The sequence below is a fragment of the Puma concolor genome, chromosome B3, assembly GCF_028749965.1.
Source record: "Puma concolor isolate L17-30 chromosome B3, mPumCon1.1.hap2, whole genome shotgun sequence".
NCBI lineage: Eukaryota > Metazoa > Chordata > Mammalia > Carnivora > Felidae > Puma > Puma concolor.
Window position 1 is genome coordinate 14,012,034 of NC_141672.1, and position 25,820 is coordinate 14,037,853.

Below are 25,820 nucleotides of genomic sequence, written 5' to 3' on the forward strand. Positions count from 1 at the left end.
TTCTACACCTCCAGCTCTACCTTCTCATTCCAACATCTCAATGTTGAAATTCCTTAGACATCAGTCCTGGGCTCATCTTTTCTTCCTTCTGCACATTTTTGCCCCAGGTGATCTTATTCGTACCTCTGACCTCAAATACCATCTATCTGCCAGTGATTCCCAAATTTATATCTCTATCCTAGAACTCTCTGCAGAGCTCCAGGCTCATATATCCACATAGCTACCTAATATTGGACTTGGATGTCTCAAAATAAAACTTTTGATCTTCACTCTGGTATGTGTTCTTCCTTTAACTCACCCCTCTCATTAAATGATACCATCATCCCCTCCCATCCACCTAGTTGCTCATGTTAAAAACTTTGGTGTCATTTCAGGTACCCCATTTCCCTCACCCAACAAGTCCAATCCTTTATGAAATCCAAAATACATATCCAGAAACATTCCATTTCTTACTATATCTCCTGCACCCACTGTCATCTTCTGCTTATACGGTAGTGATAACTTCCCAACTGGTCTTTCTGTATCCTCTTTTGCTTCCTTCAGCCCAGGCTACGAACACTAACCACAGTGACCTTTTGGAAATAATATTCCATTATATCGTTCTCCTGTTTATATTCCTTCCATTGCTTTGAACTTCACACAGGAAAAACTCCAAAAATATTAATAAGGCTTACCACATACTTCGTGATTGGGTCTCCGTCTCCCTCTGTTAACTAATCTCTTGCTCACTGTGTTCGGGCCCCACCAGCTTTCTCTCAATCCCTAACATACATAGACTCTTCACCTGCCTCAGGACTTGGCATCTGTATCTTCCTAAAATTTCTTCCCACCCCGCCAACAATTCACTTGTGAAATAGGGTAGACTAGATTTTGCTTTGGTAGCAAACAACCCCAAGATCTTGGTAGCTTACGCCTAAGATTTATTTATTGCTTACATCACTTTGTATGTAGGTCAGGGAGGCTCTTCTTCAAGTGGAGACTCAAGGGTTCAGGGTTCTTATAAATTGTGGCACCCCATATTCGAAAGTTAGCCTTTGTAGTTGCTGTGGAAAGAGAAGAAAGTGTAGGTGATTATGTAGGGGGTCTCTGGCCAGGCCTGGAAATGGCACACATCATGTTTGCCCACACCCCGTTGGCCAGATCACAGTCACATGACCTGAGTCTAACTACAAAGGGGAAAAAAAGTAGTTTTCCTGTGTGTCCAGGAAGAGGAAATGAGATTGGTGAGCACCAGGCCAGTTTCTGCCACATCCTGGTTAAAAGCTACTCATCTTTAAAGAATCAGCTAAAATAATACTTCCTTATTAAGGCCTTCGAGCTCCTCCAGCCTAAATTAGGTTGATATATTTTATTGTAACAGCCTATAATTTTCCTTTATAGCATGATCACAATGGAAATTTTGCCTTTTGTTATGTGATTATTTAATATTTATTTCCTTTTCTAAACTGCAGGCTCTATGAGAGCAAGAAGGATTACATCTGTTTTGCTTCCACTGTTTCCAGCATCTATCACACTACTTGCTATATAATTGGCGTAAAAGTTGTTGAGTGAACAAATGAACAATTACACACAGTCATTCCCTGGCTCCAGCTAGCACACTACTTGTGGAGGAGAAAGGCAAGTAAGTAGGCAGTCATGGTTTAGTGGGATAAATGTTCCAGGCAGGTAAGCCCAGGTTGCTGAGGCAACCTGAATGGGCTGTCAAAAGCTTCTCTGCTTTCTCTTCCCTGACAGTCTAATCCAGGAGTCTGCAAACTATGGCCCGCAGGCCAAATCTAGTTTACTGACTGCTTTTTACAGCCCAAGAGCTAAGAATGGTTTTTACATTTGAAATTGTTGAAAAGAATTAAAAGAAGAAGAGTATATTGTGTCACATGAAAATTATGTGAAATTTAATTGCAACGTCCTTAAATACAGCTTTCTTGGAACATGGCCATATCCATTAGGTTACTTATTGTCTATGGCTGCTTTCACACTGCAATAGCAAAGTTGAGTAGTTGTGAAAGAGACCACTTGGCCCTTTACAGAAAAGGTTTGCTAACCTCAGATCTAATCCATGCTGCGTTTAAAAAGTCACTTCTATGTGAGTTACATCCAAGAGGCCATCTTTAATCCTCCCCTTTTCCTATTCTCAGGTCCACTGCCAGAAATTAGGCCCCATAAATTCTGTGAAAATCAAAAAAGGGACACCTCACTAAAGGGGAGCCTACCACTCCACAGCAAATACAGGAAGAAATTGGCAATTACAGACTCCAATAAGTGAATAGTCAAGAGGAAATAATGGTCAATTACAGGATCCGCTAGGAAAAGATGTACATTGTATCTCTGATAAGAAATTGACTGTCTCTACAACTCAGCCAATGAGAACCCATCATTACCCTGAACTCTTGCTTTTCTCCAATGGACTTTCCTTCAAAACAACCCCTGCCAACTTCCTCCTTTTCCACTAAAAAAACTCCTCTCCTTTGTTTATTGGACTTGTCTATGATTTTTCCATAGCTTGCACCTCCCAAGTTGCAATTCTCTGATATTCCTAAATAAACCCATTTTGCTGGTAAAATAAATGGCTATTTTATTTTATTTTTTTTTTAGGTTAACGGTTCTATCTTTGCCACAGTATTCTTGCCCTGTTATTTTTCTTTTTCTCCAGTCCATCCTTCTCACTGTAACTGAAGCTAACTTCCAAGAGAACAGCTTTGGTATTATAACTACTCTTTGAGACTCCCCAGCCTGGACTACAGTGCAGTACAAAATCCGCACTGCTTAGGATGGTAGTCAAGGTTCTCCATTGTCTTTAAGCACCTTACCTTTTTTAGCTGTTTCTCTTAGGTCATACTTCCACCCAGTCTTATCAATCACTTAACCCACCCTTGCCTTCTCTACTTCCAGGCTGAACGTCACAGCTCATTTCTGCATGAAATGTCTGCTGCTGGTATTTCTATCTAACCCATCCTTTAAGTTGGTTATCTCAAATTCCTTCTTGCCCTAAGAGCTTTCCCTGCTCCCCTACTGAGAATAATTATTGCCATCTGTGCAATTCTCTAACAGTTTGTACCACTTTTGTTTCACTCTGCTTTATATTTCCTGTGTATATACGGATTGTTTCTCACGCTCTATTGAAAGCTGCTTAGGGGAAGGTATTGTATTCTGTTTTATTAATCTCTGTATCCTTTTGAGGATTTGGAGTATCTTGTACAAAATGGGAATGTCTATCCTTTGCAAAAGTCCTCACCGAGAGAGCTGGGATTGTTAATTTTTGCAATGTCTAATAACTACCTGCATTTACGCACAAATTCCACTTAACTTGTACAGGGCACACTAAGGCAAGTAACATCTTTTTTTTTTTTTTAATTTTTTTTTCAACGTTTATTTATTTTTGGGACAGAGAGAGACAGAGCATGAACGGGGGAGGGGCAGAGAGAGAGGGAGACACAGAATCGGAAACAGGCTCCAGGCTCTGAGCCATCAGCCCAGAGCCTGACGCGGGGCTCGAACTCACGGAGCGCGAGATCGTGACCTGGCTGAAGTCGGACGCTTAACCGACTGCGCCACCCAGGCGCCCCAATAACATCTTTTTTAAGACACGCTGTCTTTCAGCTGGGCACACGTCCGTGGATCGCTGCTGGACCCCTCAGGTGTATCCGCAAACACGTGTGAGAGAAGCTCTTCCCTCTAGGCCCCTCCTCTGTCCATTGTGATTGGCGGACCAAATGTTCCAATCAGCCCTCCCCGCCTCTTTCAGCAATAGCCAATCACAGACTCCAAGCGCCTCCTGACTACTAGACACTGTTTACTAACAGATCGAAGCTGGGGAATAAGGGGTGTGACAGTTCTGGGGAGGTGAGGGAAGGGAAGGTCCTGACTGCGCGTGCGCAACAGCGGAAATGGGCGGGGCAGGATCTCAGGTCTCACCAATCAGAGTGGTCGCGTTTCTCCCTCTCCTGCCTCCCCGCCAAGCAACAACAATTCGAGGAGCTGGGCGGGGCGGCCCCCGAAGCATCAGAGAGGATTGCCCAATGGGAGCCGGCGTTCACAGATGCGCGCGCCCTGTGCCCAATAAGCGATGGCGGCTAGAATGGCTTCTCTACCTTGCTGACTGTGGGCGGAGCGGCCAGGAGGAGGAGGCGGCGGTGCAGGGGGCGGTTTGGTTGCGCGGTACTAGCGGTGCCCGCCGAAGGGGGAGGAGGCGGAGGAGCGAGCCGTGCGGCCAGAGCGGGAAAGAGACTCGTCGCTGCGTCCGAGTTCTGGAGCCGCCGCATCCCGGCTCCCGGAGCTGCAGCGCGAGCCGTGAGGGGCCGGGCGTCCGTTGTCTCCCGGGTTCCCGCGTAGGACCCCGCGGGATCGGAAAAGGGAGAAGATGGAGGAGGGCGGCAGCGGCGGCGGCGCCGCGGGGACCAGCGGGGACGGCGGCGCCGGGGGAGAGCAGCTCCTCACTGTCAAGCACGAGCTGCGGACGGGTGAGCGACCCCGCCCTCTGGCGGCCGGGCCCGGCGCGGGGGCGCGCCCTGAGGGCACGCGGGTGCCCGCACGGGCCGGGGGCGCGGGGCCGGGCAGTGGGCGTGGGGGGCGGGCCCGGGGCGGGGCCTCGCGGGCGGGGCGGGAGCCCGGGGTCCCTGAAGGTGGGGGCGACCCTGAGGGGGGCGCGGGCCGAAAGTTTTCCCGAGCCCGGGAATGAGCGGCGGGCGCGGGGCATTGGGGCCGGCGGAGCGGCGGACTGCTGCCTGTTGGCACTCATCTCTGAGGATGTCTTCGCGCCCCCTTCCCTCACAGGTGACAGATCTGTCACTGCATCCTGTCCGGGGCGAAAGGTGCGCCTTCCTGAGTGTGGGGTGAACGACGGTGTGTTTGGGAGCCTGAGTCGCTTCTCCTCCCCTCCTGTCCTTCCCTAACGGTGGTCCCGGTGGGGGTTTGTGGAACCATCCCCTAAGCCCCGGGGTCCTGTACAGAGTAAAGGGTGGCTGTTCCCCGGGGTGTTTCACGAGTCCAGTGTCTTGTGAGGTAGATAGGGATCGCGGGCTTTCAGGATCTGAGTGCTTTTATTTGCAATTATCATAAAATACTATACTTGGCCTTGAAGTCTTTCAAAGGTCGCTTGCGAAGAAGGTTCTGTAAATTTAAAGTTCTAAGTAGAAGCGACTAACCAGCCTGGTTAAGCGCTCACGTTGTAATGTTCTAACATTTGAGATCACTTGAGTTGTCCCAAGCTTCATACTTGTGAGATTACTTTATTCGTTGTGTGGGTCCGAGTGGCTCATTTTGGAAAATGGTTATTTTGACTAATCACGACAGTTTGGGTTTAGATTTGTGGAGCCCGGTCTCGTATTAGAGATACTTTTTCATTTCTGGACAATACATTTTAATACATTTAACGAGCTCGTTATTACTATTAAATGTTCTCGTGAGCATTTATTAAGGTTTATGATTCAGTTTCTTTGGCATATAAAGATGTAGATACAGAGCTTATACAGCAGATATCAGGTGCATACCTGGTACACCTCGTTACCATTTTGAACGACTGTAAAGCTAACATCTGTCACCTGTTCTTTTAGTTTTTGTTATTTCTAAGGAGATTGCTGGTTAGCATTCCACTGCGTGCCAGTGTGGTGACTTAATTGAAGAGGGATGTCAAATGCATGTTTACTTATTTCAACATTTTTGAACTTTTTTTTTTTTTGGTCATTGTGAATTTCTTATGTATCCTGAGCTAGTTACCCCAAATCTTTTTGAATTCCTAACATAACCTGTGTGGGTTTGGTTGGTTTGTTTTTTCTCTCTCAATTTAATAGACAACTTATGTTTTGAAAGAGCCATGAAGTCAGTTTTTTTTTTTTGAGTAAACATTTATTCAGTATTAAAATCTGATTTGTGCCAGCAGGCTCAGTATCAGGTGCTTTCTGGTGTGGAGATTTTGAATTTCTTTCCTTCTTTCTTTTTTTTTTTAAATCTTATGTAACAATTCACTGATTTATATATGTAGAATTGTGCTGTATCACAAGAGCTACATACACTCCTCAGCTGTTTGCCATGGTGCAACAAGCAGCTTTTTGCTAAGTGACCAGAGAGCAACCTATTTGTTATTAGCAGTAGACCAACTGCTCAGTTTCTGGGTTTTGGAAACAATGCTAGTTTTATAGAAAACAGTGAGTGCTGCTTTACTTCTCCTTCTCTGCTAACCCCGTGAATCATCACCTTCAAGTTTGCATTTTAGAAATTGTTCTGCTAGATGGTGAGATTATCCTGAATTCATTAGTACTGTTAACTGTCAAAGGAAATGAACAGTCATTTTGATTTACTGCTGAACACTGGAACAACTGACCGGATATAGTGGTCAAAAATAGTGTTAAAATATAACTTTGAAGATTTGCTCATCTATAGCCAACTGCATCCTTGTCAGCACATGATGCTATAATAGGCATCAAAGTAATTTGATCTGATGTGGTCCTTTGCTTCTCACAACGTGGACAAGCATTATAGCCGTATCAAGTCAGCAGCTGGTGACGGTCCATTTGTGTCCAACACCATGTTGTATGCTGTAGAATGAATGAAAAGGCAATGACAGTCACATGGAAAGCATTCCACTTGTGTAGACATGGGAGGTGTTCCAGTTGTGTAGATTGAGTGGCCTGGTATACGTAGACATGGGATCGGAAGACTTAATTCTGAATCCTATCTCTGCCGCTTACTTGCTTGGGCAAGTCACTTCAACTCTTTCGAACTCACTTCTCTCATCTACGAAATGGGAAATCTTACTTGCTTGGGCAAGTCACTTCAACTCTTTCGAACTCACTTCTCTCATCTACGAAATGGGAGAATTGAATGAGACCCTGCTGAAAAAGTGCTAAGCAGTTTGCTTGGCACATGTGAGACACTCCGAAGATGTTGGTTGCGTGTAAATCTGAAAATCATTTAATCATAATATCTTTTCTTAAAGTGTGCAAATTAGTCCCATGTAACCAAGAAAATAAATCACTTATTTGGTGCTTAGCCTATGTCACATTGCTGGCTCTCCTCTTTTTCTGGGTATATTTTGCCTTCTGAAGTAGCGTGGAAACTCCCCATGATCCCTGCTACTGCTTAGCAGCCTGCGTGTATCACATCAGTAACATTTAACACACAGCGCTGTAATAATGGATTTACTTGTCTGTGCTAGACTGTAGGGTTCTTGAGGGCAGACACCGTGTCGTTTGTCCATTTTCAGCCCCTGGTGTATGGTATGGATTCAAATATTTGTTGAATGAATTCGTTGAGTAGATGAGAATCCAGGACCAAGCAACAACCAATAGTTGATTGTATTTCCCAGTATCTTGTAAATGTTAAGTGGTTGATAAATTGATGGCATTAATTATAAACACTGAAGAATGGAGTAAATGATTGCTTGAATCAGTTAAGCATTTCTTGTCACTTTCTGTTTTCTAGGCTAAATGGCACTGGTGATACCAAAAATGATAAGCAAATGTTTTGCGCTCTAATAGGGGAGGAGACCATGTGGACCAGTAATTAGGATATATTGTCATAATCACAACAACAGAGGGATATACAGAGTATAAAAGCAGCAAAGAAAAGGTTAGGACCTTTAGGCTTCAAATAATCAAATCTCTCTGTTGAACAGCAACAACAACAAAAAAAGAGGGAGGGATTATTGGAAGGATATTGGATTACTTTACTCACTCATTTATTCAATAAACATTTCATTACCTCTTACGTCCTGAGTGCTGGTTACAAGATAGATATGGTCTTGCCATTGGAAGGGCAGAGTTGCGTCAAAAATCCCTTGAGCCAGAGACATATGTTGTTTGTACTCCCTCCATCTTGAATATTTGCTTGTTTCTTAGAAAAAAAAGCTTTTTTTAAATGTTTATATATTTTTGAGAAAGAGAGAGAGAGAGAGAGAGAGAGCCAGCATGAATGGGGGAGGGGGCAGAGAGAGAGGGAGACACAGAATCTGAAACAGGCTCCAGGCTCTGAGTTGTCAGTACACAGCTAGATGCAGGGCTTAAACTCACAAACTGTGAGACCATGACCAGAGCTGAGGTTGGACACTTAACCGACTGAGCCATCCAGGCACCCCAAATCTTTGCTTGTTTTTATGTGAAGGCTTCCTTCTTATCCATTGCTGTCTACCTTTTCCCACACAGGAAAGATCATTGTTGGGGCGCCTGGGTGGTGCAGTCGGTTAAGCGTCCAACTTCAGCTCAGGTCACGATCTCGCGGTCCCTGAGTTCGAGCCCCGCGTCGGGCTCTGGGCTGATGGCTCAGAGCCTGGAGCCTGTTTCCGATTCTGTGTCTCCCTCTCTCTCTGCCCCTCCCCCGTTCATGCTCTGTCTCTCTCTGTCTCAAAAATAAATAAACGTTATAAAAAAAATTAAAAAAAAAAAAGAAAGATCATTGTTGCTGACAGACCCCAAGTTTTACATCTTACAGCCGTCGGTATTGGAGAGATACTGCCTTTTTCACAATTTCAGGAATAAAAATTTCAGGGAAGGACCTTATTGACCTGGCTTTGGTCACATGCCCACTTTCAGATCATTCAGTGAAGGCCAGGGAATGGGATCATGATTGACTAACATGACAGCTACTGTAGTGAACATGTGGATGGGGGTGAAACCAAACTCTTAGAAGAGGAAGGGTTGCTGGGAAGACATTTCTTCAGATGTCCTGCATTAAGAGAGAGAGCCCAACACTAAAGAGAGGGTCAAGGAAGGGATATTAGTTACCTATTGCCGTGTCACAAATTACCCCAAAACTTAGTGGCTTAAAACAACATGATTTCAGTGAGTCAGAGATCTAGGAGTTGCTTAGCTTGATGGTTCTGACTCAAGATCTCTCATGAGATTGTAGTCAAGATGTTGACCAGGACTGCAGTCACCTGAAGACTTGTCTGGGACTGTAGGGTCCTCTTCTAAGGCATCTCTCTCTCATGTTGGCAGGATGCCTCACTTCCTTGCCATGGGGACCTCTCCATACTGCTATTTGAATGTCCTTATGATATGACAGCTGGCTTCCCCAGAACAAGCAATTGGAGAAAAAGAACAAGGTGGAGGCAGCAGTATTTATTAAACAGAGTTTTTGAAATATAATTTACATACCATAAAATACACTTGTTTTAATTGTACAATTTAGTGAATTTTAGTATATTTATAGAGTTCTGCAACCATCATCACAATCTAATTTTAGAACATTTCCATCGCCCTGAAAAGAAACATCTTGCCCATTTTTATCAGCCACTCCGCATTTTCACCACCCATTCCCAACCCTAGGCAACTGCTAATTCTACTTTCTGCCTCTGTACATTTGCCTAGGACAGTTCATGTAATAGATTTTTACAATACGTAGCCTTTTATTGCTGGCTTCTTTCACTGAATGTAGTGTTTTCATGATTCATCCATGTTACAGCACATATCTGCCCTTTATTTTTTTAATTGACAGATACCATTCCATTATATGGATATGCCATATTTTGTTTATCTGTTCATTAGTTGACTGTCATTTGGGTTGTTTTCACCTTTTGGCTATTGTGCATAATGGTGCTATGTACATTTGTGTACAACTTTTTGTGTGTGGATTTATGTTTTTGTTTCTTTTGTGTACATTCCAAGAGTAAAATTACTGGGTCCCATGGTAGGTCTGTGTTTAACTTTGTGTTTTCCAAAGTGGCTTTACCACTTTATGGTCCCAGTAGCAATGTACAGGGCTCCACTTAACATCCTTGTTAACACTTGTGATTATCATTTTGCTTGTGGCCATCCTAGTAAGAGGTGGTATCTCACCGTGGTTTGGATTTGTGTTTCCCTAATGGTTAATAATGTTAACCATCTTTTCATGTGATCGTGGGCCAGTTGCATATGTTGAGAGAAATGTCTCTTCAGATCCTTTGCCCATTTTTTAATTGGTTAATTTGTCTTTTTATTATTGAAATGTGAATCTTTATGTATTCTTAATACAAGTCTCTTACCAGATATGTTCTCCCATGAAGTGGATTGTCATTTTGTTTTTATTTTTGATGGCATCCTTCTAGGCACAAAAGCCTTTAATTTTGGTGAAGTCCAATTTATCTTTTTTGTTTCTTGTGCTTTTGGTATTGTATCTAAGAAACCATTGACTAATCCAACGTTCAAGAAGATTTATACCTATTTTCTTCTAAGAGTTTTATGGTCTTAGCTGTTGTATTTGGGTTTTTGATCCATTTGTTGAAAGACTATTCTTTCCCATTTTATTGTCTTTCCACCCTTGTGGAAAATCAATTGACCCTAGATGTATGGATTTATTTCTAGACTCTCTTTCCTTATGCCAGTACCACATTGTGCTGACTGTTGTAACTTTTTAGTGAGTTTTGATCTTGGGAAGTGTGAGTCCTCCAATCTTGTTTTTCTTTTTCCAAATGGTTTTAGCTATTCTGGGTCCCATGAAGAACCGTATGAATTTTAGGATTAGCCTGTCAAATTTTGCAAAGTTGTCCACTGGCATTCTGTTAGAGATCACATTGAGCCTGTAGGTCAGTTTTGGGAGTATTTCCATCTTAGCATAGTAAGTCTTCTGATCCATGAACATGGAAGGTTTTTCCATTTATTTAGATCTCCTTTCATTTCTTTTAACAACATTTTGTAGTTTTCAGAGTATAAGTTTGTATATTTTTGTTAACTTTGTTCCTAAATATTTTATTCTTTTTGACGTTACTGTAAAAGGAATTGTTTTCTTACTTATTTCAATTTCTGTTCATTGTAAGTATGTAGAGATATAATTTATTTCTGTATATTGCTCTTGTATCCTGCAATTGAACTAGTTTATTAGTTCTAATAGTTTTTTAGTGGATGTCTTAGGATTTTCTACCTATAAGATCGTGTTGTCTGCAAGTAGAGATGGTTTTACTTCTTCCTTTTCAATGTACATGCCTATTATTATTATTATTATTATTATTATTATTATTATTTGCTTAATTGCCCAGGCTAGAACCTTTAGTATGGTATGTTCAGTAGAATTGGTGAGAGTACACATCCTTGTCTTGTTCCTGATCTTAGGGGGGAAGATTTAGTTTTTTACCATCTTTCACCATTATGTATTAGGTCAGCCACAGGTTTTTCATAGATGCCCTGTATGAAGTTGAGGAAGTTCCCTTCTTTTCCTAGTCTATTTGGATGGTTTTTTGTTTGCTTTTTTTTTTTTGTTTTTTGATCATGAAAAGGCATTGGATTTTGTGAGATGCTTATTCTGCACCTATGCAGATGATCATGTGGTGTTTGTTTTTTGTTTTATTGGTGTGGTATATTACATTAATTAATTTGGAGGTGTTAAGCCAATCCTGCATTCCTGGGATAAATCTCACTTGGTCCTCAGTCCTTAAGTCAAGAGGGATTCAAGTATATCTTGGGCAGAAAAGCCTTCTCCGGTGGCAAGTCTCCTGTCATATCAGACCCAACATTAATCTTCTACTCCAGAGTAAGAAAGAATCTTGAAAACTCAGCTTCCTGGAGACATAAGTGGTTTGGTGGGCAGGATTGAATTCTTCCTGTGAAAAAGAAGCTGATACTTGGTAAAAACCCCTCTCGGGAAAAATCTAACATAATAACATCATGTGTTGATTGAAACTTCACAATTAAATCCACCATGGAGAGATGTCAGTCCCAGAATGCAGTGGGAGGGAGGGGTTGTCACAGTTATTTCCTTTGAGCTCCCATAATGATTTGCAGATCTCTTTATGCACCTCCAAGGTGTGAGCACTCCTACATTCCTCTGGTTTGTGAAGGAAGATGAATAGGGTCTGAAATAGAATCTTGCCCTCATTATGTTTGTCCCTAGCAATGTCCCTTTGGGTTCAGCTATAGTTGTTCCTCCAAAAATCAAGTGAGCTCTCTGGGCTTAATACCTTCCTAAAGTATTGAGTGAGCTGATGATCTCACTTTTTTTTTTTTTTTTAACATTCAGTAGACATTCTCCCCTGTGACTGCAGACAGAATAGGGAGGTAAAATTCCCAATTTTTAGTACAGTACTTGGTATTGCAGTTACTTTATTTCACACTCAAGTTTTTGTGTAGGTGTGCTTCTTTTTATAACTAGTGTGTTCCTGACAAAAAATTGTGTAAATAATATTTTTGTATATCAAACTATTTAGGATATAGAAGGTGAACTTGCTACTTAAAAGAATTCTGAGGTTAATTCTTGAATTAAAACTTTTTGATTGGAGCGCCTGGGTGGCTCAGTCGGTTGAGCATCTGACTTCAGCTCAGGTCATGATCTCACAGTTTGTGAGTTCGAGTCCCACATCAGGCTCACCACTGTCAGTGCAGAGCCTGCTTCGGATCATCTCTCCCCTCTCTCTTTGCCCCTTTCCTGCTTGTGCTCTTTCTCTATCAAAACTAAATAAAAATAAAAACAAAAACCTTTTTGATTAAGTTCTCCATTGGTAAGCTTTACCATTACTTTGTAGATTTGGCCTTACGTTGCTGTTTTCTGACATCATCCTCACAATTTAGGTAGGTGCAAATAGGTAAATGGTGGAGTCTTGTGTGGCAGGCTGAATAAAGACACCCCAAGTCCTCCAAGGTGTCCATGCCCTAACCTGTAACCTATGAATGTTTCCTTACAAGGCCAAGAAACCCTGCAGGTGAGATTATCCCAGATTATCCAAGTGGGCCTCATGCAATCACAGGGTCCTTATAAGAGGGAGACAGAAGGGTCAGAGTCAGAGAAGGGGATGTGACTGTGGAAGCAGAGCTTGAAGTGATGCTATTGCTGAAAGGGGGCCATGAGCCAAGGAATGTGGGCAGCTCTCCTGTCACCTTGATTTTAGCTCTGTAAGATCCGGTTTCAGACTTCTGATCTCCAGAACTCTAAGAAGACAAGTTTGGGTTGTTAATAAACCATGAAGTTTAGGGGTTGTTTTTCTTTCTCTTTTTACAGCAATAATAGGAAACTATTAAACCTTGCTTAAGATTGGGTCAGCCAAGAGATAATTTTGCCCCAAGCCTGGATAACTGGGTATGATAACAATGTGAAGCAGGCAGTTATTGAAGCAACTATTTTAGTAGAAAATGGTAACAAGTGTTTTTCTTAGTAGAAGCAGAGTGGTGTCCTCTCTAAGGAATCCCCAAGAAGACATTCCTTTCTGATGTTAGTACCAACCCTAGCTGAACTGCTTTTGACCAGCTGTTCTGTTTTTCCTAGGAACGCTGTGAAATGGGTCCCTCTTTTATCAAGTTAGTGCTAGAAAGCTTCACAACTCAAGCCTGTATCACATAAAATTGTGGTCTGGCATGCATCTTTAAGTCTCTTTCTAGTATCATTTTTTTGTCTCTAATCTGCCTTCTTTTTCTGTTTTCGTTCTTATGCTTTAGTTCATCCAAGTAATTTGCCTTGAATCTTTTCTAGGCCAGAGGAAGGATTAGGTGAATATGTAATTAAATGCATTTATATTCAAACACATACAAACAAAGCATAAATAATATTGGCAATATGGGAAGATACTTGACTTTCTCTTCAGTGTTTTGCTTCTTAAATAAAATCTTTGTCATATGGTGTTCATGCTATTTTTATATTTCTCCTAAAAGAAAAAAAGTGAGGTCTTTATTAACTAATAGCACTTTTGTTTTTTTATACAAATGATAAAAATGAGAGAAATAATGAGAAATTAATAAAATAGAGGCATACTTTTAAAAATGAATTCTGTTGGCAGAAGGGTGGAGAGCATACACAGGGCTGTCTTTGTACCAGACAGTTTTCTACATTAGTGGAATATCCCTTCATCAACTGGAAAATTCAGTCAACTGAAGCACTCTGTCCTCTGACCACATCAATACTGGAGTGGAATTATATGTTTTTCCTAAGGGAGAAACTATTCAAAATATGCAATAAGGATAATGCTGCACCTCAGATCTAAATATGATGCTGCCTTAAGAGGGCATGAATGCTGAATCCTAGCAGAATTGCAGTGACACTTTCCTGTGAACTTGCCCCCATAAGTCCTTTGTATTTATATCATCTGTTCGTAAGGAGGCATTATAATTACGGCTGGATTAGGGCAAATCTATGGTACACACACAAATCAAACTCATCACCTAATTTTGCCATGTATAAGTTGGGCAAAACAGCCACAGTTTTATTCATTCATTAAGGACTGTTGAATTCCTACAGTGCGTCTGGCACTGTACCAAATGCTGGGTTTTAGCAAGGAACAAACTGTATGGCTCCTGCCCTCACTGAGCTATAGCTGAGAGAAAGACCTTAAATACACAATCATACAACCAGCCATATGATTGCAATTGTGATAACTCTGTGAAGAAATACAGGGTCCTGGGGTGCCTGGGTGGCTTAGTTGGTTAAGTGTTGGACTCTTGATTTTGGGTCAGGTCATGAGCTTGCGGTTTGTGGGATCGAACTCTGTGTTGGGCTCTGTGCAGATGGTGCAGAGCCTGCTTGGGATTCTCCCCCTCTCTCTCTGTCCCTCCCTGCTCTCACTCTCTCTCTCTCAGAATAAATAAATATTAAAAAAAAAAAGATACAGGGTTCTGTGAGAGAGTCTGACAGGAGGGCCTGGCATCATGTTAGGGGTGAGAGAAGGCTTCCGTGAAGTGGTGACATTCAGCCGAGGCCCTGGCCATCACAGGGTGGTGAGTCGGGGGAAGTGACACAGATGGTCCTAATGTGGGACATGGTTTGGCACACCAGGGTTACTGGAAGACAGGCCTCTGTGCCTCGGACATCATATCCAAGCAGGTGAGTCACAGGAAATGAGGCTGAAAAGCTGGCCAGAGCCATTTTGTGCAGGGATTTGAAGGTTATGATGAGGTGTTCAGGTGTTATCCTGAGTGCAGCATGAGGCCGTGAAGGATTTTTCTGAGATTAGTTTTGCACTGTAAAAAATGGCTCCCGCTCTTGTGAGGAGAATAGGCAGGAAGATTGCATGAAGGGAAACTAGTTAAGTGCTGTTGCAGAAGTTCAGATGGAGCGTACAGTTTGGATTAGGTAACAGATTAAGAATTGTGAATATTTTGCGATGTATTTAGAAGATAGAATCTCAGCAGAACTTAGTGTTGTATTCATAGAGGGTTTTCTGGCTGGAACAGATGTGTGTTTGAAGGTGCTCTTTGTTCAGATGGTGTATTAATTTTCCATTGTTGCATAACAAATTACCACAAATATAGGAATCATAATAACACCCATTTATTAGCTCATAGTTCGGTGGGTTAAAAGTCCTCCCTCCCAGCATGGCTGAAATCAAGGTAGTAGCCCTACTACTCTTGTCTGGAGGCTCTGGGTAAAAATCCACTTCCAAGCTCGTTCTTGTAGTTGGCAGATTTTAGTTCCTGTAGTTGTTGGCCTGAGGTCCCAGCTTCCTCGCTGGCGGTGAGCCGGGGGCCTCTGTCAGCTGGTAGAAGCCATCTGCATTCTTTCTCATTTGGCCCTCCATCTTTAGGCAACGGAAAGTCTTTGACTCCCTGACTTTTAGATCTTCTTCTGTGATCTCTAGGCCTGTGTGATTAGGTCAGTTCTACCTAGTTACTCTGCTCATCATAAGGCCAACTGATTTGGGACCTTAGTTACATCTGCAAAAATCCTTTATTGCAAGGGTGTTACCAGATTCATTCATTCAAGGGGCAGGAGATCGTGCAGAGCCTCATGACGGGCTCATCTTAGATCTCTGCCGTAGAACTCACAGATGGTAAATCATATATGGGAGTGGGCAGAAAAGATAGGATCCAGTTTTACGTGGATCAAAGCAAGTTTGAGATATGTTTGACATATTCTAATGAACATACATGGTAAGAGTAATCATGGGTAATGAAAGCTTGCTGTGTGCCACCTAGTAGGTAGGTGCTTTCATTGACTCATTTAATCCACACCATAACCTTATGAAGTGAGTGCTATTACTATTCCAGTTTTCCAGATGGGGAGGCTGAGTCTTAGAGAGGTTCCCTGACCTGTTCAGGGTTACCCAGGAAGGAAGTAGAAGAACTAGTTTTGAAACCCAGGCAGTCTGGCCCAAGTCCCATCTAAATCACCGTGCTTTAGTTCATTAGTAAGGTGTGGGTCTGAAGCTTGGGAAAGATGTTTGTGCTGCAGGCAGTGATCCTAGCATCGGTGGCATTTAGGTGACATTGAAGGCCCAGGGGGAGATGGGATCAAATTAGGAGAAACTGTAGAATCGAGAGAGGAAGAGGACTCAGAAGCAAGCCCTGAACAACTCGACAGTTCAGAGGATGTGTAGAAAAGGAGGTGCTACAAAGGGGCACCAAGGGGAAACAGCCAGAAGAAAAGCCAAGAAAGAACCTTGTGGAAGCCCAGGTGGAATGGTGCTTCATGGGCACATGTCCAGTCCGACTGCTCAACTCACCACCTTATCTAGAGTGGCCATGGCCTCGAGTTGGCAGGAGAAGCCAGAGCGGATGGGCTGAGGGAATGGATGCAAGGGGAAACAACTTTGAGAGACTTGGTTCTGGAGGGGATTAGAGAGAGGGACTTAGCCAGACAGAACCCGGGGGTTCGAGGTGGGTATTTTTGGTTATTTTAATGTGAGTGGTGTTAGAACATGCTAGATACCACGAGTCTGAATCCATTACAGAGAGAGAGAGAGATTGAGATCGAAACTCCGCAAGTGCGAGCAGATAGCTGATAGCAGCAGGGTCCCTTAGAGGAAGGGGACATGAAGTGGGAGCAGAGGTTGGCCTCTGATAAGAGAATGCCCACCGCTTCTAGGATAATACAAGGGAAGAGGGAGAGGATACAGGTGCATTTGTTGATTTAGTGGCAGGAAGATATGGGAGTTTTGAGCTCTTGTATTTTTTTTTCCCTCTATGAATTGTGAAGCAAAGGCAATTCTGTATTCAACAAGAGAAAAAGAACTTCATCGTTTAAAAAAAAAAAAATTGTTACTCTGGTCTTTTAAAAATTCTTAGATCTAGCAAAACACCCAGAAAGTTGACACAGAATGTGCCTGCTATAAGATGAAACTTTACAGAACGTTGTGGAACCGCTTATGGAAAAGAGGTTTTCAGGCATAGCCATTGAAATGCTTCTGTGCTCTCCCAGAGGTCAGTTCTCTGAACATGTTCTCTGGATCATGCCAAAATTCTTAGTAAGCATAATGTTCTTTTTCTTCTTTTTGAAGTGTTTTATATTTAGTTCACTTCTTCTAAGTTAAATTTATTTGGTACGCGTATTGGAAAAAAGGCTGTTTGTTACTGCTTTGTAAGCATTTTGTTTTCTTATTGACTCCATTTTCATGCTGGCCCAATCGTGCCATTCCAAAATCAGCTGGATAAGTAAACATGACTGTTTTATACACCAAAAGTACAGTGAGTCTTCAAGGTAAGTGACCCTGGCAGTAAGAGAAAAGTGGGCAGCATTGTCTTAAAGTACACAGATATTAAATATAACTTTGTTCTGCCTCCAGCAGAACGCTGTCCAGAGACATGGTTGGAGGCCCAACCACAAATCTAAACAGCTTCAGAATAGCTTACCACCTGGCAGTTAAAAGGAACCTGATGTGCTAAGTATTTAGCGTATTTTCCGGCTCTCATATATTCCCTAGAACTGGGCTAATTGGACCCTGCTGACAGAGGTTAAAGATTCTAGATTTCAGAGTTATGTATGTGCTGGCAATACTGCGCTGGACACACAGAGCTTATCTGATAAATTGTTTCATAAATAATTTAGTTCCCCCTGACACAAAGAAAAAAAGAACTAAAACAGCAGAGGAAGATTTGTTTCTCACTGCATACAATTGTCACCTTTTGACTGAAACTAAAATTAATCCAAGAAGCTTATGTTTTTGTAGTGTTGAATAAGAAAAAGCAAGATTTCATAAGAAAAGTTATTTTATAACTTTATTAGGTTGGTCTCAGCAAATTAGATGCTAAATACATATTTCCTAGTTGGCATATTAAAAATAAAGCCAAGCATATTAAATAAAGATGATTGAGTCAGATCGTGCTCTCACACCTCTTTCTGAAATCTTCCACTTCCTCAGAGAACTTACTCCCATTTTCTCCCTCCCCTTTCCCTCATCCTCAAACTCTCCTTCCCACGAACATATTTGAATCGTCTTGTTAAGAAAAAAAAAAAATCTTCTGTGGCCCTCGAGTCTTTGCTGTCGTTCTCTGTTCCACCAGTTTTTGAAAGAGCAGTTTATACAGCTGTTTCTACTTTGTTATCTCCCGTTCATTCTTTGATGTGCTGCAGCAGAGGGCTTCTGTCCCAATCTGTCCAGCATGACGGTACCCTCTGAAGTCACCAAGGTTTCCCTGTTTTCCTGATCCGGTGGAAATGTCTGTTTTACTTAACCTCTTTCAGAGCACCTGGTGCTCAGGTGCTGGCACTGTCTTCCCTTCAGCCAGGGACACTGTGCCCTTCCTCCTGGTTCTTTTTCCCTGGCCTCCATCGCTGTGCGTGTCTCGTAAATATTGGTAATCCATCGTCAGCCCTCTTTTCTTGTAAATATGCATACTGTTTCTGGGAAATCAGTCATCGTCGTGGCCTGAACTACTATCCAAGTCTATTTTCAGCATGGCTGTCTTCATTGAGTTTCTGATCAGTTATTCCCAACTGCCTACTGAACAGAAAACGGGCAGGCAGCCCACAGGTACCTTACACTCTCAAGTTGAATAATGCTTCTTCCTCCAGCTTTCCATGTTGTATTTTGTGGGACTGTCATTCTCCATCCCTCCAGGACCCTAGCTAGAACCATCCTGGACTTCCTCCTCTACCTTACGTTCTCCCTGCCTACCCATTCACTCTCCCCGTTGTGTAGTTTATAAGTCTGCAGTATCTCCTTTATCTGTTTCTTGCTCCCCCATTGCCACTGCCACAGTCTTAGATCAGTGTCTAACCTGATGGTAATACCTATCATCTATTGAGCTTTGTGTGTGTTAGGAAATCTGCCAAGCATTTTGTGTGTTTCATTGAATTCTGAAAACGTACACATGTGATTAGTATTGTCTCTGACACCCGCAGTGCCCAAGCCCATTTTCCATCTGCCTCACTCTAGAGTCCAGTCGTAGCAAAGAGTTCTGTGTGGGCTTCGGCTCACTACAGTTTGATGGTGTCAAATTTCAGGTATACGTGCTGAACATTTTTACTCTCTGCCCCAGGACTTTGACTTTAAGGGTTGGGACCCTAGTGGGAGCTGGCCCGGCAAGCACAAGTGCGTATCCCAGAAATGTACGGAGTGAATGTCCCACTGGGGCCACCTCACCTAATGGAGGATGATGGAAGCTGATAATAAATGCTTCTCTGTATTGATCCGAGAGTAGAAAATTCTGACGGGCATTCCATACGTTCCTCAAAAGGTCCAGTTCCAGATTAGATTGAGTTGATAATGCATCCTTGTATTGGCTTTTCCTTCTTCCCTATTCACTCTCCTGAGTTCTTCCTCCTTCTCACTGGGATTACTTTCCAAACAAACTATGTGCCCGTGAGCCCCAGCTAAGACATTACCTCACTGGCTCTAGGAAGCATACTTCAGATAGGGTATCGGAGTGGGTCGCCCACTGGTGACATCGCAACAGGGAGGGACACCATTGCTGGCGGTAACCCCTGTCATGTGTGACAGAACAATTACTGAGACTCCGACCTGCAAGGCATTGGGACTGGCATTGAATGGAAGGCGAAGCATTGGGTCATGTTGCAGCTCTGTGACTTGAGTGGTATGGGGACAGTGGTAATTATAAAAGGACCCTGGAGTTGACTGACCTCTTTTACCTTTGGAAACATTGAAAATGAGGGACTGACAGACTTAGGCCAGCCAGCTATCATTGCAGGACACACTGTGAAAAGACAGCCTCCATGGCAGCATTTGAAAAGATTGTCATTGCCTGCAACCAGAGGACAGCTGATGCTAAGGAAGCAGGCCCTGGATTTAATCCTAAGGGTGGGAAAGCCGTATATCTTCTTGGGTAGGTTTGTACCTCGGCGGCTGAGCTAACCTGAGAATTACGTTTCCCGGAACTCCCCTCTGGGTTCTGGGTTAGCACTGGCCACAGAGATATTTTGAGCAAGATTTAAAGGCAGAAGTGAAGCAGCAGCCGTATTTCTTTTACATGTGAAGGTTGGTACTAGGCACTGCTGCGGCTCCCACACGTTGTTGCCAATCTGCTGTGTCATATTGTTGGCATGCAGCTTTAACCGCCAGGCCTGTAGCTCTTTTAGCTCCTGTTGGTTCACCTCCATCAACTGCTTAGAATCCTTGGTCATAATGTGCAGCTTTTCCCCAGGGTGCCTGCGTCATCAAAGTTGGAGGCGCGGAAGGTATGAGAGACAGACAGGTTGTTACTTACCTTCATGGGTTCCAGCTTGTCTTTGGGATTACAGTCTATCCTTGCTCCTGCCCACTTCACGTTCACCTTTCCTTTCCACTTACTTGCCCTGCTCTCTTCAGACTCAGCTCCAGACAGAGAAGCAGCAGGATTACGTAGACTCTTGAACTCTCATACGTGTGTGGGATCAAATCCCTAAGTAAGTCCTTTTTCTATGTTGTTCATATATACACCCTGCCTCTTCTATACACCTGAATACATACCTAGGGTATTTAGAGTCAAAGTCAGCACCCTCAGATGGAAAGAGTAGGACCCTGAGATCTCTGATGGGGACATCTGGGTGGATGAGCCTGATAATTTTGGACCCCTGAATTTCCCTGATCCTCGGGACAGGCAGAATCAGTGTCTTGTTAGAACAGAACAGCCCTTCCTTGTTTGGACACCATGCAAAGATCTTGTTGAGGTTCATGCCTCCCAGAATGGTGCTTGTCCTCTTTAGAATCTGCCCCACCCTTACCCCTGTTTCTTCTAGAACAACTAGATGCAATCTTTGCATAATCTAATCAGGGATATTCTTGTTCTGGGAGGAAATACTCAGACAAATAATTCCAGGAGCCGGCTAATAAGTACCAATAGGAACAGGAGGAGTTTGTGGGGGAGTGGATCTTGAAGGTACTGGGCCAGGAGTGGCAGAATAATAAGGCTGGATGGGGGAGAATTTATTAACATGGGAGCACTATTCATAACTCAGGATTTAATATCCTGGTAACCTGGTCCTAATATACTGCAGGGATAGTTTCTTGAAGCTTGGACATGAATATGACTTACTGTAAATTAGATAAATATGTTCTTAGATAAATATGCAAGAACAGCTTTGGCAGAGTATCAAAGTCAGACGTCTCAAAGAAGAAAGAATATTAGAATAGTTTTATTGTATGAGAGTAGAGAACATACTATCTGATATGTTCCTTAGGAGGGTCCAAAGAAAACACTTCACTCAACAAGGTAATCCAGAATGCACTGGTGATGGGAAACAGACTGGGGTTGATAGGAGGTGCTTCCATGGAATGGGGTTCCTTAGTGTCCATAGAAATGATAGGATTCTGGAGACACAAAAGCCAAATGGTGGTACTTATCATCAGGGGCAAGGTCGATGTAATTACCATAATGGGCCAAGTAGCATTCAGGGTGCCTTGACCTGCAGAGATCTGTGGCAATGGCACCAAAAAAGGTGGACAACCAACCAGGATGTTAACTTGATTAAGACCTTCGTCTCTGAGGGATCTGAGCCTTCACTTGCCCTTGGACTCTGGTTTCTCCAGATGCCTCTTCACTTTTTTACCAGGCACAGAAGCACCAACAAACATTCTAGTAAATTCCTTCAGTTCAAGATAAGCTCTTCCCTGTCACCATTATATGGTAGCAACCAGCTCCTCCTTGAAAGACTCAGTGACTAATTTATTTTTTTCCAGATTTATTTGAGCTATAATTGACATGTAACATTGTGTAAGTTTAAGGTGTATAGTGGAATGATTTGGTACACGTGTGTTCAGTGACAGAGATGGGAGGGAATTTGAGCTGTAGTCTATCAGTTGCCTCTGAAGCAGCGCCTCACATCATTTTCAAACTCTTTCAATCAGGTTTTGACTCACTTTGCCCTAACAGTGCCTTCTCTCAAGTATGCTCACCACCCATCTTTTCCTTTCGGCTCCAGGGCTTTTTCAAGGTCCACCACCCAGCAGGAGATAGTGGTGGGAGGGTGCAGAGGCTTATTCAGACTGGAAATGCCTGGAAGTTAATGTACCCTCTAGGACAACCCTTAACTAGAGGGAGTAGGAGCCAGTGGAGAAATGCTTCTCCTTGTCTTTGCACAGGCCATTCTAACAGCTTTCTAATCATTTTCAGAGAGTCTGGTAAGATTAAGCTCCAGTTGCCCACAGCAATGAGCATCTCAATACAGCATCCTCGTATTGGTTCAGGCTCCTTTCCAGTTTCACCCTCTGTGGTCCTTTTTCTCTCCTGCCAATTAAATTGTCTCTATACAAGTCCTCTGTGATGCTCTGTTTTTGGAAGGAATCTAGATTCAGACAAGTACAACTCTGTGTGTGTGTGTGTGTGTGTGTGTGTGTGTGTGTGTGTGTGTGTATGTCTGTGTCTCCCTACCTACCCATCCATCCATCCATCCAACCAACCAACCACAGATTATAAATAAGAGTCTTAGAGGGATAGGAATAATTTCTTAGTGCAGCTTTAGTAACCGGTGGAGATTGAATTCATCTGAAGCCAAAACACAGCAGTGCTCTTCTTCCTTGATTTTCTGCCTCCCCACATTTGAAGATGAAATCAGTAAACCTTAGCTGGTCCTTCAGTGTCCTTAGTGATCTGGCTCTACCTGCTTGTCCATAGGGTTGTTCATAGTTCACTGGTCTGCAAGTTGGTGCCAATATAAGTTCCTTTCCTTTCCTTGTGTTTTATTGTAGGGAGATGCACCCCTCACAGTCTGTTTGGGAAAAGTGTACTTTTTCTGTTTCTTTTCTGAGATCAACTCTTGTTGTGTTTCCTTTTTCGGTTGTTGTTTGTTTGCTGGTTTCTGTTCTTAGTTTTTGTATTTCTGTTTTAGGACTTTTTTTTTTTTCATATCCCAAATGCTTGTTTGAAGATTTTAAATTGCATTTGGAGGGTTGTGCTGCCATTTTCTTCAGCTTTGTGTCTTTTCAAAAGGAGGGGGATTGGCTGAAATGCGTTTATTTAGTGTTTTCTGATTTTCACAGTAGTTTTTCTGTGTCCGTGACCTGCTCTTTCTGTGTATCTGTTCATTCCCTACTTGGAGAGTTCTATAGCACCCTCCTCTGTGCACTTTCTTTTATGGATGGTGTTGGGAGGGGGGGCATGTCTTGTTTGTCTTTCGTTTCTGTGGGATCTTTCGTTTTTTTCCTATTCCCTTCTTTCTCTCCACTTCTGTGTTCCCAAGGGTACATATCCTTCTCTCTCTGTCTCTGGTTTGCCCTCAGAAGTTGTGCTTCTCTCTCCAAGGCTGCCATTTGTGTCCAACCCCACTGACCCTCGACCTTCTTTCCTGGCTAGTGTTTTGAAGTAAAGTGCTGGCCTATGTGTAGTCTTTGGGCTTTTATCTTGGGCCCTTTCTGGGCATGATTTTTTTTTTTTTCTTTTGTCTAAGTCCTCAGTTCTCCTCTGCTCTTTTCAGTGCCTCATAGGTGTCCCTCCCTGCCTCCAAACCTGCAGGCTTGGCTGTGGGAGTGGCAGGAGCTTGGTTGGAATTTGGTCTGTTTTTCTAGTACAGGTCATTTGAAGGTTGTGGTATTCCTTGGTCCTGCCCAAGGCATGGGTCACATGTGGCTTTATTTCCTCTCTTTGTTGGTTTTATGGTGGTTTTTATTTTTTGGGGGGGGGGGGGTGAACAGGAAGCCTTTATCATCTTCCTAACCCGAAGTTTCTCTGTACTTTGAAACACTCAGCTTAGACTTTACATTCTTCTCTTCTTTGAAGTCTTCCTTATAGTTTTCCAGTTTCCATGCTCAAATATTTACTACTTGTGCTCCTAACTACTTTTACTTCTAATACGTACATTTTTATATTGCAGTGTAATCATATATTTGTGTTTCCCTTCACCCCATCAAATTGTGACTATCTCTAAACCGACAGACCACATTTCTTTGTTGTGTTACCATAGTAGGTACCCACTAAATAGATTACTTTACTTAAAGCAGCATAGAAACTGTCAGTTGATGAATGCCACCTCTATCAGCTATGAATAATGTGAATATTTTTAAGTCATATTGTTTAAATTTTTTTTATTTTAGAGAGAGTGTGAGTGGGGGAGAGAGGACACAGGGGAGAGAGAGAGAGAATTTTATTAAGCAGCCTCCACGCTCAGTGCAGAGCCTGACGTGGGGCTCGATTCCCCCACCCTGGGATCATGACCTGAGCAGAAATCAAGAGTTGCATGACCAATCAACTGAGCCACCCAGGTGCTCCTGATTTTCAGTTTTAAAAGAAGATAAATAAGTAGAAAATTTGAATAATGATCAGGTTTATATTATAATACTACTAAAATTTAAGATAGTAAAAATAACACTCTCCCTTTGAGCTTATAATGTTAATTGTCAAATTTAATAAAGTTGCAATGACTTTCATATGTACCTTTCCTTGCCTTTAATATTGCTGACTAGTTAAAACTCTAGAATATGAAATTATTCATGGTTTGTTCTTTTTTTAAAAAGACTATCTAGGGGCGCCTGGGTGGCTCAGTCGGTTAAGCGTCTGACTTCGGCTCAGGTCACGATCTCACGGTCCATGAGTTTGAGCCCCGCGTTGGACTCTGTGCTGACGGCTCGGAGCCTGGAGCCTGCTTCGGATTCTGTGTCTCCCTCTCTCTCTGACCCTCCCCCAGTCATGCTCTGTCTCTCTCTGTCTCAAAAATAAACAAACATTGAAAAAAATTAAAAAAAAAAATAAAAAGACTATCTATGAAAAGGTTTGGCAAAATTAATGTTTTTAAAGGATCATTTTAATGTATCGGTGTCTTTTTACCATTTTGGTATACAGGAAATATTTTATGTGTTACATGGCTAAAATTCCATACTTATGGAAAAGACAAACTTGGGTTCTTAAATGTCCAAGGCTCCATTTGCCTGATTAATTTCGGGTGTAGGTGTCCTAGAATCTCATCACGTGGTCAGTTACTGCTACTTTCTACCACTTTGCTGATATCTGACTTGTGCTTTTTCTATAACTGGTTTTGAAATAAAGAATTTGACAATATGAATATATATCTTTAAGGAAACTGTGACAATTCAGGCCCTTTACATAAAAATTATTAAATATTCTATTGATAGAAATTGGTTTTTTTGACCTAACTTTTCATAACATAAACATTTTTTTTTAAAAGGGAGCAATTTCTTCTCAAACTAAGGGATCCATTTAATCCATTTGTTACCTACAGTATTTCATTTGGTATTGTGGGCCATGATTATTATACATAAAAATTAGACAAAATTTTGGAAGATTAAATAAGAGATATATAAAACTTTATTGCAGTTCATGGGATTAAAAAAAACCTGACTTCATCCAGAATTCCCTGTAGAAAGATATTGTTATAAATAGCGGGTGTTAGTAAACATTGTACTGCATTGATTTACTAATGTACAGGTCAGAAGGGAAATTTATTTCTGTAAATGAATTTGTTCAGAAAATACATTTGTTAGTTTTCCATATTCTGAAATTAATAAGGAAAAAGAGTGAAAGGAACAGAATGGATAGTCATCTGAAATTTGTGTGCCATAATTATAGGTATTCTTTCCAATATTTTTTTATTAAAAGATCATTTTCTTTAGTTTTACTATTTGTAAGACAATTTTTGAATTGTACCATTCTGTATTTTGACTGTCTTTGCTCTATTCAAAAGAAATACAAAGTAAGCCACATGAAGCTAGATTTGTGGAGTAATTTCTTTGGAAACACTTTAATTTCAGGTGGACATTACAGGAAGACATTTGACCCTATTTTTGTCAGTGTCACTTACGAGCCATTCAAAAAATTGGAACAAACCTCTCTTTT

At 42.2% G+C, this 25,820-nt stretch overlaps 1 protein-coding gene and 1 long non-coding RNA gene across 12 annotated transcripts in view; one reads left to right on the forward strand and one right to left on the reverse strand.

The window, feature by feature from the left end:
• Positions 1-4,203, reverse strand: part of LOC147579760 (uncharacterized) — a 34,041-nt gene extending 29,838 nt beyond the window's left edge. For both annotated transcript variants that reach the window (XR_015252079.1, XR_015252078.1), the window contains exons 1-2: positions 4,089-4,203; positions 936-1,043 (exon numbers count right to left, since the gene is read on the reverse strand). This is a non-coding gene — a long non-coding RNA (uncharacterized LOC147579760). The remainder of the gene's footprint in view (positions 1-935; positions 1,044-4,088) is intronic.
• Positions 4,204-4,323: 120 nt separating this feature from the next.
• RPS6KA5 (ribosomal protein S6 kinase A5) overlaps positions 4,324-25,820 on the forward strand; it is a 181,163-nt gene continuing 159,666 nt past the window's right edge. For 7 of the 10 annotated variants that reach the window (XR_015252076.1, XR_015252077.1, XM_086709003.1 and 4 more), the window contains exon 1: positions 4,324-4,457. Coding sequence is in view for 5 of the 10 variants with exons in the window: in XM_086709003.1 (XP_086565129.1) it covers positions 4,358-4,457 (100 nt within the window). In the remaining 5 variants the exon portion in view is untranslated. Of the gene's footprint in view, positions 4,458-4,633; positions 4,809-25,820 lie in introns of those variants that run through there. The other 3 variants (XM_086709005.1, XM_025918557.2, XM_086709010.1) reach the window with 3 other exon arrangements.